This window comes from Chelmon rostratus, chromosome 12, assembly GCF_017976325.1.
Source record: "Chelmon rostratus isolate fCheRos1 chromosome 12, fCheRos1.pri, whole genome shotgun sequence".
Taxonomy (NCBI): domain Eukaryota; kingdom Metazoa; phylum Chordata; class Actinopteri; order Chaetodontiformes; family Chaetodontidae; genus Chelmon; species Chelmon rostratus.
Genome location: NC_055669.1, coordinates 15,124,146 through 15,138,083, shown reverse-complemented (window position 1 = coordinate 15,138,083; position 13,938 = coordinate 15,124,146). Strand labels below are relative to the sequence as shown.

Genomic DNA, 13,938 nt, shown 5'->3' with positions numbered 1-13,938 from the left:
TGTCAACGCTGCCCCAGAAACCACCTCACTGCCGGTGTGTGTGCAACGGCTGCTTTGACAGACAGATAAATGTATACGCTGGTGCAATTTATTACTAAGGATGTTTTTTAGGCATCAGTTGCAATCATGCATTGTATCAGTCCACATTAAAACAGTATGGTGTGACTTTAACTGGACTTGAGAGCTGCATTAAAGCAGCTGCAGCTCTGCAATAAATCGCATAGCTTCATGAGGGTTGTTTTGTTTTTGTCGAAAACCCTTTCAGAGAGGCGCTGGTTCAACTTTCTGGTCATTTTGGAGGCTGTATGTGATCCACTCCCTTTACCTCACTGGGGGTAAACACATAGAAACACCTCTCTGTATATCACAGTACAATTCGATAGCAAAAATCACCATGAAGTTGAGTCAACACCTCTTTAAAACACTTTCAACTACACATGGGAGGGAGTTACGTTGCGGTAAGCTGTTTCAGATAGGTGTTCCTGTCTCTAACAAACAGGTAACTTACCTGGTAACTGTACATTTCGTAATGTTTGACGTCACGCAGTCTGATACGCTCAGCAATGCAAATTACTCACTAATAATCACATTGTCATTAGTGATGTCATTCTATATAGAAGAAAAAAATAAAGCACCACTCAGCAACTTGTCTCACCCAAATACAAACCATGGCTCATGATGCGCCAGCCCCACCCTGCCTTCCACTGGCACCCGCCCAACGGGAGTGGAGAGAGGGGTGGAGCAGCTGCATTAGGAGCACTCAGAAACTTTCTTACCTCAGGGATGCACGTGCAGCTGTTATAAACTGAAAAATGCGAGCACCTTTTAAATGTGCTACCTGTAAACATCTGTTACGAGCCCTCCGGCGTTTACACCGCATCCTGGCAGCACACGTTGTTTGCTGTCATCATGCGGCCGACTTGTTCCAAATAAGCTTTTCGCAATTCATCTGGTGCAACACCTGGGAAGGCGGTAACAATACTAGGCAGCTTGCGACAAACACTGTGTAATCCAGTTTGAGCGAAGCTGGATGAGGTCATGTAAAGACATTTTGTGTCTAACTGCTGTGAAGCCGTGACTCAAGAGTCATCCTGAGTCACCCAGGCTTTCACATCAGGCTTTCTTCGAACTCCACGCCTCAGAAAAAAGTCATTAGTCTTTATGTACAGAACCTGAAGCACCTCGCTGTGGCTCGTTTTACAGTCACACAGTGAGCGGACAGTGTGGGACATAGAGGTCAGACACAGTGTCACCAACAGAGTAAGTACGAACATAACGGCTGTATCTGTTCATACTTATATTGTGTGGTCTGTGCACACAATGAAGCCCGAGTGCAACGATAATTCACTTTCATTTTAGCTTGGGAGTGACAGCGGGGGTACTTTGCTGAGTCTGTTTCACATTTGCTCGTAAGACTCTGAGCCTCAAGCCCTTTCATTATGTCCACGCCCATGACTCACAGCCCTCCTGACATTTCTCTCACCTTCCCTGTCGCAGGCCCGCACAGTCAGGCTTCCCAGTGTGCTTTCAAACAGGGTCTGCCCCCCCATTGAAGCAGATCCAAGAGGACCAGGGTGCAGGCCCAGTGCTGCAGCCTCTGCTTTTTTTTTTTCTTTTTTTTTTATCAGCAGTTTATAGAGATAGCTAGCTCGTCCCTGTGGGAACGGAGCCTCCCCCACGCCAGGCTCCATTCAGCACACATTCCTGCGGTGTTGAGAGAGGAGCCCAGCTTTGTTCCTCCTCCCAGAATGCTTCAGTGGACCTGAGAGAGGACAGAGGAGGGGCGTGCAGGGGTCAGTTTCCTGCGCAGACCTGGGAGAGGTTTCTCAAAGCGGAAAAACAAGCCGACAAACAGTAATTTACGGAAGGATACTGCCAAAGTAAAACAAACCTAAAAAGATTTTAAAACACAATCATTTTGACTAATCCTGGGTCATGCACACACCTGCTCAGCACGCATGGCGCACGTTACAGTGCTTTTGTTGGCGTTTGTATCTCATGTGGCGCAGCAACAACTCTTCCATGAGAAATTACACGGTGTGCAGCTCTCTGCTGATGCCTCGCAACAGCCCACAGTCGACTTCAGAATCACTTCAGCAAGCCAGAATATTCAAGCAACAGCGCCCCCTGCCGGCGGGAAACATATCCGTGCGTTTGCAAACTTTTAAGGGAGTTGACGTGCAGAGCAGAAAAGCAGCAGCACACTAAGCCCGGAGGTGCCTCGCCTGCTCAATCTCACCAGGCAGGCTCTCGCAGGCAGGGTGGGGCAGCCTGTCAAGGTGTGTCCGCCTATTGATTCAGCGTCGACAGCGGCAGATAGCAGAATAAAGTCGACCTGTCTTCACAGGAGCAGACGAGTTTCTGCGTCTCGCGCTTTTCACGCTAATCAGTCATCCGTCACCTCTCCGGTCGATTGACCGTCGGCGGTGACCAACTTCCTCCTGCGGACCGGGACGACGCGCGGTCAAAAGTGTTGGACAGTGGAAAAAAATGGCGAATGTTTTAATTCTCAGCATCTACCTGGTGTCGGTGAGTGTTTCCACTTTTTTCCTGTCGCGTGCGCTCAAAATAAAACTGTTCACGGACACAAATGTAACGTCGGAGCGCCTTGTTAAAGATTTCACCTGCTAATGTTCGTCGATACTAAAGGGGGACGCTGTCGTAATGTGATTATCTGCTATTAAAATGGGGCGCTTTGCATTAATATTAACAGTAATGTGATAGGCTTGAAACTGTGAAACTCGCTCTCAAGATGGACTCTGTCTCAGGTGCTGTCCCGTGTGGAGACTTGTTTTAAAGCGAACAATGTGTCCGTAAACGTCCCACCAACGATTCAGGCTGGACGGCGAATCATTATAGGTAATAAACTCATTATAGACTTTATTGTTTTACACTCCTCTTATGTGGCTTTTGTTATGTAACCCCCCATCCCCGCCTCAATTCACCTTTCCCTTTCTGTTAAAGTTGGCGGCTGTGACACCAAATCAGTTCGCCTAACTTCGTCGGACCCGAGTTTTGAAGTCACCGGTAATGGAGAGGTGGTGACTCTGGCTGTTGTGCCGGTGGCGACAGACGGCCGGACATTTTTTGTGCGGGCTCTGGGGAAAAGCGGCGGGGAAAGGGTGCTGAAAGTCAACCTTGTCCGCAGCGCCGTGCAGGGGAGAGAGGTAAGGAGGCGCCCGGTTGAGCCCTCAGATCGGTCAGTAAACGCGTCTCTCTGTGTTACACCGCTGACTCGGTTGCATGTCGCAGCACACAGGCCAAGAAATCCTGAGGCGCACCAAGAGACGCTGGAGCCCCCCGGACTTCCACATATTGGAGAATGAACTGGGACCCTATCCAAGAGACATCGAGCCGGTAATCTTATTCTTGAAAAAAAAAAAAAAAAAAAAGACAGGCTACTTTTGAATTGTGGTGTGTTTAAGGTCTTCATTGCAGCGTTCGCTGTGCAAGTTTTCATTTTCCTCTCGCCTTCTTTTTTCTCCCTCACTTTTCTTACAAGATTATCTTATCCACACAACCAGGCACACCTATTAATGACAGGACTTTGGGAAGATTTTATGCAGCGATTAACCCCTTTGGTGTGTTTTTACCTGCGTTAAGATACCACCTATTGGAATCTGCCTAAAGATGTTTTTCCCCCTCATATCCACTTCAATGTATTGCGAGCTGGAAGAGGTCACAGAGCTTTGTTAGATTTGATAGCAGCTTTTTCTCCATCTCATTTTACATTGTTTGTCTCCCTGTTTTATGTTCAGGAAAAGTGCTGTACAAATAAAGTTTATTATTCCTGACAGTTTGAATTATTGTCTGTCTTCTGTAGATTGTATCTGATTCGGAAGCCACGCACAAAGTGTTCTACACTTTGAGTGGACCCGGCTACGATCAGTATCCAGTGGGATTGTTCAGCCTCAACAAGGACACCGGGATGTTGACTGTGAACGGGCCAGTTGATCGTGAGGAGTTCCCAGTATTTAAGGTGAGTCTAAAATAGGGCTGCACCCAGTGATTATTTTCCTCACTGATAACGATTATTTCTCAGAGAATTGATTCATTGTTTGGTCTAAAAGACGCCATGTCCTGAAGCCCAAGTTCAGTAACCCTAGTGGTTATTATTCAAATAACCTTTAGATTACTAGTCTAACATCTAAGATAAATGAAACCATATGACATGCTTTGCACTCTGTATTTTTAAGCGTGTTAACCTGAAACTGTCTTTTTTCCCCTCACAGTTAACAACAAGTGTTTTCGACGTTAAGACCGGCCAGCCGACAGACGAACCTTTGCCTTTCAAAGTAATTGTCGACGACGTGAACGACAACGCTCCGATATTCACGGTTCCGCTGCACTTCAGTGTGCCCGAGCTTTCCACTCCAGGTGCGGGACATGAAATACACACCTCAGATCCCGCGGTGTTTGGCCTTCTGTGTGGGTGATGACCAGCTCCATGATCATGTTTTTCGCCGCAGGTACACTGGTCGGGAAGGTGAATGCCACAGACAGAGACGAAGAAGGAAGCCTCCACGTCAAGATCAAGTACTCCCTGTTGACCGGAACAGACCGGTTTGCCATCGACTCAGAGACGGGTGTCATCACCACAGTAGGCCCAAGTAGCTCCCTGGACAGAGAGGTGAGCCCCGCCACCATCGTATTAATCATTTACTCTAAAAATGAGCTCAACATGTTAGTTTTTTCCTGGCTCATTTTCTCACGTTCTTTTTTTTTTTTTTTAAGGTAAAAGACAAGTACATGGTGGTCATACAAATCAAAGATTTAGACGGTACACAAAAAGGTCTTTCCAACACAGGAACAGCAACCGTAACTCTGTTGGACGTCAACGACAACCCGCCGACTTTCACAAAAACGTCTGTAAGTGAGCAGAAACTACACGTCTTGCAATGACGTCCTCGCGTTTTGTGCATTTTATATAAAGCCTTTGTCATCACTGTACAGAGTGTAAAACCAGCGTGTGTTCTAAAGTCTAAGTTGTTGTTTCCTTTAGTACAAAGTCACTGTCAACGAAAATGAAAAGGACAAACTTATCCTCCGAATCCCCGTTGAAGATAAGGATCTGGCAAACACGCCGAACTGGGTTTCTAAATTCGTCATCGCTAAAGGAAACCAAAATGGGAATTTCAGAATCGAAACTGACCCCAAAACAAACGAGGGGCTTCTGTATGTCACGAAGGTAAGATTTCATTGGATTATTATTAAATTAATAATAGTACATCTATGTAACACGACAGAGACTTACATATTATGGAAAATCAAGGCCTATACTGCAGCACTGACAGCAGATTTGTGTTTACAATATGCTCCCTCCCTGTTTCTCCAGGCCTTAGATTATGAGCAGGCCAAAGATGTAAAGCTTGTGATTGAGGCGCGTAATGAAGCCGAGCTGACAGGCACGGAGTCCAAGTGGGTGTCCGTCCCCGTGGATGTCGCTGTGACCAATGTGGATGAGGGTCCGCAGTTCACAGCCCCCAGCGTCCGCTTCACCGTCAAAGAGAACGTACCAAACGGCACGCTGATAGGAACTTACACAGCAGTGGATCCTGAGACCAAGAGCAGCAAAGGCATCAAGTGAGCTTTTCTCTTTTATATTCATCTTTAAAAAATGAACTTTTCCTGTGGTGCAGTGTGGCCGACACCAGCCGATCCTCAAGACCCCAATGCAAGTCACTGTTGCTTCTCTTGACCACTGGAGGGCAGACTTTCACTGCCGAAATCCAAGAATGTGCCACTAATACTCAGGTCCTTTTTCTCCTCTGTCTCTCAGTTATTACAAGGTCACAGACCCAGCCAACTGGATTAATTTCGACAGGAATACCGGAGAGCTGAAGGTTGCAAACACAATTGACAGAGAGTCACACTTTGTCCAGGATGGGATTTACAACATCACCGTGAAGGCTGTTGATGCCAGTAAGTTGCTTGCAAATGTTGTACATCCCTCTTTCCACCACTTTTTCTGCATAAGAGCTCAAGCCGTTATTATGATCACAAAAACACATGCTGATATCGCTCAGATAACAACATAAGATCAAGTACTCCTGTGCTTCCACTGTCCTGCTGAACCTAAAAACCACTTGCTGTTGCTCTAATACTTGACCCACATTTATTACCTGTTTAATAAGATCACTGTCTCTGTCGGTTTGGCAAATGTCCATCATGCTGTTTTAGAGGCGTCTAGTCGATGCGTCAAATCACAGCACACGACAGATTTGTCACTTTCACATGGCAGTGAGGCATTCTTAGGTTATGAAAAAACCCCAGCTCCACCCTCAGCAGCATGTGCCTGAACAAAACAGCCAGCTATGTTCTGGCTTTGTCTCACCTGAGAACACCTGTTGACAGGATGTTGTTTTCAGTGACTCACAGTTTGCCGGTAACGTGCCAGATAATTTGTTGTATGCTACCATCTGGAAAAGGGCAGGAACTTTAAAAAAAAACAATAATTTGGTAGTAGTGGTTGTGCCAAATAGTTAGAAGTTTATTCATAATGTTGACGTATAAATTCTAAATCAGTGTTTGAATGCTGCGCAGCCTTTTTTTCTCTTTGTGGCATGTCTTTTCACTCACAGTTTAAGACTAGACTACGCTAATATTATTAGTGAGTCTGGTGACCCAGTTTCAATAATTCCAGAGTGCTGTAAAGTCCAAAATCAAAATAAATAAAAATTAATGAATCTTACAAAATGTTCAGCTTCAGTCCATATTTGTTGGCGTTTAGCCTTTCAAAAACATTTTCACTCTCCCGCTTGCTGCACACAAAGGGAGGCACCCACTTGTGTTAACGGGGCGGTCAAGCATGGCGTGATTATTATTTCAGCATTGTTTTACGCCTTTATTGCATTAGTCTGCTGCCTACATGTGTTTATGTTGATGACGCAGATTAATCATATTCAATAAAGAAAGTTGGTGTCATAAAAACTGGTTTGATCTGATGGGCCATCACTTTATTCAAGTTGAGGATTTTATTCAAGAATTTTTATTTAATTACTTATTTAGGATCAACGTCATGAAGTATGAGGACTGGCATTCAAAGCTTCACTTGAAAACCTCAAGAGAAGCTTCAAATGTAAATAAAATGATAATCGGTACAGCCCTACTTGGCAGGTAGTTGGATGAACGATCTGTCTGTCACCAGCTACCTTCAACCAATCAGATCAGCGATCTTTATGATGTAGCAGGAGTCTTTTCGAAGCCAGCTGGGAGAAGATATAACTGATGCCTCTTAATGAGCCGCCGCACCTAAACCACACCTGTAGCTTAAAGTACAGGACACTGATTGGTCCAAAATGACTGTGATTCACACATAACTTGAAGCCTGATACTTGTCAGACTTTTCAATTTCCAGTTAACGCAGCTGTTCCTGCCTTGTTTCTCCTCACCTATGACATACCTGCATTTGTCTTGCACCAGTACTAATGAAACGCAAATGTATTCCAGGCTCCAAGACAGGCACGGGAACAGTCATCATCATGGTGGAGGACGTCAACGACAACGTGCCAACGGTCCCCACCAGCGAGCTGGTGGTGTGTGAGAAGGAGGGCGAGCTCGGCTCTGTGCTGGTTGTGGCTGAAGACAGCGACCAGTCTCCCTTTTCTGCCCCCTTCAGCTTTAGTTTGCCGCACGATAATGATGGCAAATGGTCTGTGACCAGATTTAATGGTAGGTGGTTGTATTTTTTTTTAAATGCAAAAATGACTGAAAGAGTTTGATGGAGAAAATGTTTAATGTTTTAAATTAAATGCTTTTGCTGTATCAGTTACTCACACCATGTAGCCTGGGATGGTGATTGTAGTTGACTGGACACATGTTTAAGAACAGCAAAACATTACTGAGACTGTAAAACTCTGTTTGAAATGTTCAAACTGCTCACACAGCAGCATCCAGGTTTTTTTTGTGTGTGTGTGTGTGTGTGTGTGTGTGTGTGTGTGTGAAAGCTATAAAAACAAACCACTATTGCAAAATCTAACAGAAACATTCCTGGGCAGCGAACGAGCCAGAGGCAGACACAAGACTGTTTACAGCTTGACTGATAATAAGTTTCTGAGGCTGAAACCAACTGTGGTGGAAGAAGAATTCAGATCATGTATTCAAGTGAAAGTAGCAAAAACCACTCGGTCAAAATTAGAGATTAAAATCCTGCATAACAAAATTTAAGCTTTTAAAGTCTCATGGTTGTACATCAGCCGATATGTTTTTAACATAAAGGCAAAAACATTTTTGATAAGAAGCCCTTAAATGAGTTTTTAAAGAATTGAGACCGTGGTATGTGCTGAGTGGGACTTGTGCCCCCTGGTGGACCAACTATGAAATGCAGACACTGTTTTTAAAGTGCTGCAAAAATATCTTTTGTACTGCAAGTGACTTTTTGTAAAAATGCTGTTTAAATATATAGGATCCCTTGGGAACTTGGATTCTCGTAACGTTTTTTTAATACAATACAATAGGGGGAGGATTTTGGCCCATAGCCCATTACTAAGTTTCCGTTTTTACCCTCTGAGGGAAAATTTTTTTGGCATCCCTGTGATAGAGGGTGAATATTTTGACACAAAATGACATCTTTGGCTTTTGCTGGAAGTTATAAGTATTTGTCAAAAGCATCATAATGAACCTTTACTCTGATCTGTCCTGAAAAAATCACTCCACGAGTGTTGCGTTGCTGTTTCTCCGAGAGCTGTACATGTCTTCGTTCTTTTTACACATGTGTTTCCTCCTCAGACACAGCAGCCACGCTGAAGCAGATCAAAATGCTTCCTACGGGGATACACGATGTTCCCATCGACGTTACAGATCTGCAGGGCTTCGGTAGAAAACAGACGGCGAAAGTGAGGATCTGCCAGTGCAGGAACGGAGGCTGCTTGGCCAAGGAAAGCTCTGTGTCATTAGGGCCACTAGCTTTACTGGCTATGCTGTTGCCTCTGGCCCTCCTCCTACTGCTCTGTGAGTCCCCCACTGCTATACACTTGCCAGCATAATTGTGTAGGCTACACTGTGTCGAAAATGAAACAGGAATTTTGTGCTCATGCATGTGTGAAAGCGCAAGAGGAGTGATAGGAAGTTACAGGTTCTGTCACTGAATTATGTATTGTTAATCTGCTACTGAGCAACGATACGTGGTAGTATTATAAACTGTGTAATGTCATTATGCTCACTCTTTCGATGCCTACCGCACATGAAGCGCCGTTTATTGTAAAATGCACTGCTTGTGCACTCATTTCTAACATTCTTGTTTGCCATTGCAGGCCTGCTGCTCGCCTTTTTCTGTGTGACAAAGAGGGAGAAGATGGAAATCGATGCAGGAGATAGCGGTGGAATCCTGCTCAAATCAAACACTGAGGCCCCAGGGGAAGAAGTGGTAAGGACATCGCGATGAAAGGCGTATACCCTTGTAGAGAAACTGTATCTTTTTCACCCCTGATTTTGCTTCATTTATCTAATTGTTGCTTGATTTTTTTGTTATGTTCGACAGGATTCAAGTCTCATCACTGTTCCCATTTCTGGGGTTGATTCAGCAGTGAAGGGCTCAGTGAAGGGCGTCATGACGAATCCAGGATGGCCGGGGAACAAGAGCGGCAGCACAATCGGCGTCCATAGCACACATGAGAATGGCATATATAAGTCCGGTGTTGTCACCAGCGATATGCAAGAGTACTATTCTGGCCAGTATGAAAGCCAGTATGGTGCCCAGCAGTTCAATGGTCAACTTCTTGGGAGCGGTATGGACTTTGACAACAGGTACCTCGCCCAGGACTCAGCTCTTCTTCACAACTGGCAAACAAATGGCCGCTATCTACAGCAGGTAATGTTGTTTTACAGCTAAAAGTGTGATACGATTTTTAATGTATATAGAACAACAAAAGTGTGTCCAAGTGGAAGGAAAGTGGAAGAGTGTGGCAGAATGAAAGGTGTCCACATGTGTACACCTTTCATTCTCTCAGGTTTAATAACTTCTTTGTTATCTGTAAGAACTTGGGAAACTCTCATGTGCAATATAATCTTGTTCTCTAAGCCGTGATGGTATCCTCTGTAAACTTTAATATTTCTCAGCTTCTTGGTGAGAAATATCATGTCTCTAACTTGTCGGTGAGTTGTTTGTTCGCTGTGTAATATCTGACTGCCAGTCATATCCTGAGCAGCCTTGTGCTATCGGAAGCATCTTCCCTCCTGCAGCTCAGGCTTACTCCACCCTGAGTAATAACCCGCTTCCTCTCCCTTCCATTTTGTCGAGCAGAAGCTGGCCTTCATGGGAACGGAGGAGGACGGACGCTACGCGGACGACGTCATCCACGCCTACGGGTTCGAGGGGGTGGGCTCTGCAGCCGGCTCCGTCGGATGCTGCAGCGACTACGGCGACAACAATGACCTCGACTTCCTAAACACGCTCGGACCAAAGTTCAGGAATCTGGCAGACGTCTGTAAAAAGTCATGAACAATGAAGCTGTAAAAGAATGGTGTTTACTTTTCACTGCCCAGGATGTGGAGAGGCCTGGGATCTGAACGTCTGAACGAAATCACAGGCAGGTGGCCACAGTGTGTGCACGCCGCTCTGCTATTGCTTTTTGTTGTTGTTGTTTTTTTTTTCTCTGCTGCTTTTTGGTAAAAAGTCTTTTGCACTGAAAACTATGCAAATGCAATTAGTTGTACATACTTTGTGTTGTGTATTGCGTGCTGTTTGCATTCAGAGTCTTGGTTTTCCGTTTATCCACCCATCAGCGATGGCGTTTTGGAGGGTGGCGGGGGGGATTGGTTTTACAGGTTCATAATGGTAGTTGTATTGATATGTGCAGTAGAGGGCTGCGGGGCTTTCGATCAATTAGTAACAACTTCTGGTATTTTGGTTATTATTGATAATCGTCTACTATTCACAGGAAATGACAGCTTTGCATTGTCATTTTAAAATGTCTGTTTAGTTTTGATATATTTTTTAAAGAAATAATAAAACAAATACTTGAATAAGACAATAATAAAACTGCCTTTTTCAGTATTTCACATGTAAATACTTCCTTTCAAATTCCATGTTGATAATTTATTAGTTTTAAACAATAATGTTGACCGCCTTCTACAAGCTTTCCGAATCGTACAGTAAATATCCGTGCAGACACATTGCAGCGCAGCCCCTGACCGTTGACTGGGCGTAGTTTCAGCCCTCTGTGTCATAGAGGTTGCTGCAACATTCTTACAGTAATCCTGTGAAAGTCAGCACAAGGGTGTGAATGGGAGGAGCGGGGTGGGGCTGCCAGCGCCTGCAACCGTCTGAATACAATGACCAGATAAAAGAAAAGCTGAGCAGATCAGGAAAATGTCCTCGCGCCTGCTCATGAAAGGGAATCTGAAATTTCTCTGAAATTTCAAAATTCTCAGGTGTGTTGTTGTTGAAGCTGTAAATTTGCATAAAGGACATTTCTCCTGGCGAACATGTGCTACAGTAGCAGCTGTAGTTTATATAAGTCTGAGCTTAATTTAATGGAAATAAAATGTAAAAATGTGTTTTTAAACAGGTTATAAGCATTTTTAAGTTGACTGTAACTTGACTACATGCACCAAAGGCTTTGCTTACAGCTCAGATCTCATATTACAGTGTGATTTTTACGCACATTAAAAAGAAAAAACCCTCCTCATACTGCTTGACTTTGTACTTCAAAACAGAATATCAGTGCAGTGAACAGTGGTTCGCTGTGCTCAGTCTCTGTGTGTACTGTGGTGAATGATTAACCGGTTGTGGCACTTTGAGCTTGCACAATATGAAGGACACAGTGTTGCACCTATTGGTGTAGCTAATATTTACCTGCAGTCTTTTGCAGATCAAGTTGGTTCACTTTAACACAAAGTACCACTGTGCCTTTCCTGCAATTATCCGATTACCTCTGTGCCAGCAGCGACGTAGCTGTCGCCCCAAGGTTCAGCTACAACACAATCGTGACCCTGTTTCTTAACAGTAAAATACTTCAGTAGCCATCATGATTGGAGCAGATTTTCCAGTGAAAGAGATTTCATTGCAAGGTCCAATCAACGCCACTTTATATTAATTATTGATAGCATATTTACAATGGTGAGATTCTTTAGATAACAAGCTTAGCTACATTATGCACAGGCCTCCATAAATAAATAAACTAGTATAACAATTGTATTGAAACTCCAAATTGAAATCCGCCATGAGTTGCTGATCTCATTACGCTTAGGCCGATTATTGATTATTAATTTATAGATAATATGAAAAATCAATGGTGCTCGTAAACAAGTCACCCTTTTTTGGTCAGATGACGTACAGATCATGCGTCAGTGTGATGGATTACAAATGTGGAAGCTGGAAATATAATTACAGGATCTAGAAAGGACCATCTGTCAAGTGATTGTGGTGATGAGTATCAAAGATGACAGCAGAGAGCAGGGGGAAAAAAAGGGGGAAATTAAATCTTGGAATGAAATTGGTCTCTCGCTACGATCAAACACTGGAATCTTGTTAAAAAATACAACAACATTATCTGCACAGATTACAATAATACTGTCACAATTACGGGGAGGATGTGAACGAGATGTGGACATCAAAGGGTTTTGCTCAAAATCCCACTGGGGCCAATTAGGACAATCTTGAAAAGTCACTTAACTCAAAATAATGAAAATAAGCAGTTAACCCAAATATCTAGAGAAGGCACTCCAAGCACACAGCCCCTCTATTACCCCTATTTTACCAATAAACAGTCTCTTTTTTTGTTTTTAATTACAGCTCTCTGCAGAAATAAAAGCTTGTGTGTGTGATGGGTATTCTAGAAATCTGCAGTGAGAAGCTGCAATGATTCAGATTCTTTGGGAAAACAGTTTTTCTGAATAATTTCATGCGCCGCATTACCACGGGCCAGATATTTCGCATGTTGTGGTTATGAGAGTTCACGCTCTCTGTTGTGCTGTCAGGAATCTCTGACTAACAAACTGGTCACAGTGATGACACAGCATTAAGACCTAGGAGCGAATAACAGTTGAGCAGCAAGAATCACTCGACACGCTGTTCATTTATAGACGCTTACAATTCAACTTGCGTGAAATGTGTCATGGAAATCCAAACCGAGGACCGGGGAGGGGCACACTTTGACAGGAGCAGATCTTATATGAAAAGATGCCTCGTTTGGCCTCGCTCTGTCCCTGCCCTGACACATTTTCATTCAAAAACTTTACATGGTGCAGAAGCACTCCTGCACAAACGCGCTCAGCTGTCCTGACATATGGCAAGGGCTCGCCATGGGAGCCGCACGACAAAAACACCTTAGCAGCAATTAAAACGACAACAAACGAGAGTTTTAGATAATTTAGGATTATCGAGTGCATCCTCGTGTAAAGTAATGGCACTGATAAGCCACACAATTCAATAGCCCACTTTGTGTGTCCACCCTTATCAGAGCTGCTTGAGCCATCACTTCCAGTCACTTCTGTAAAGATGCAATTAATTCTAAAGCAGTAGCGTGAAATTAATTTATTGCTTGTAATTAGTTTTCGGCATACTGTGAAAACAATCTCTCCAGATAGGGTGTTTTCACCCTCCACCGGAGAGTCTGAGGACACTTGGCTCCATCTGAGTTCAATATGGAGTGTTGTCTTCGGCTGCCAAGAACGTGGGGCGCAGAAACTTCTTAACCCCCTGTTGACTCTGGCCTCAGGATTTATAGCTTTAAACGGCACGTGTGAGATATTTTAGTTGCTATCAATGCACATGACAAAGTCATTTCTTCATAGTGTGTCTTGGGAAGGCACAAACCAGGTCATGTATATATGGAATTGAGGCTGGTTTGTGAATAATTTAATCAGCGAATGCGTGCGTGTCTCTGCGCGCAACAGACCCTGTTCAAATTACTGTGATGTATTCATGAAAGCAGCCGCAATTATGTATTGTATAAAATGACTCTCATGTCACTAATCATGTATGATTCATTTGCGCAG

At 44.0% G+C, this 13,938-nt stretch overlaps 1 protein-coding gene across 1 annotated transcript; it reads left to right on the top strand.

Moving 5' to 3' along the window:
* The first annotated feature begins 2,186 nt into the window (after positions 1 to 2,186).
* On the top strand, positions 2,187 to 11,621 carry dsc2l (desmocollin 2 like). Its single transcript, XM_041949950.1, has 16 exons — positions 2,187 to 2,529; positions 2,769 to 2,859; positions 2,965 to 3,167; positions 3,253 to 3,357; positions 3,824 to 3,979; positions 4,233 to 4,377; positions 4,470 to 4,630; positions 4,735 to 4,869; positions 5,003 to 5,188; positions 5,336 to 5,583; positions 5,780 to 5,922; positions 7,450 to 7,671; positions 8,728 to 8,949; positions 9,252 to 9,364; positions 9,479 to 9,808; positions 10,241 to 11,621. The coding sequence occupies exons 1-16, from the start codon at positions 2,491 to 2,493 to the stop codon at positions 10,436 to 10,438; spliced, it is 2,697 nt and encodes an 898-aa protein (XP_041805884.1). The 5' UTR covers positions 2,187 to 2,490; the 3' UTR covers positions 10,439 to 11,621.
* The last annotated feature ends 2,317 nt before the right edge of the window (positions 11,622 to 13,938 follow it).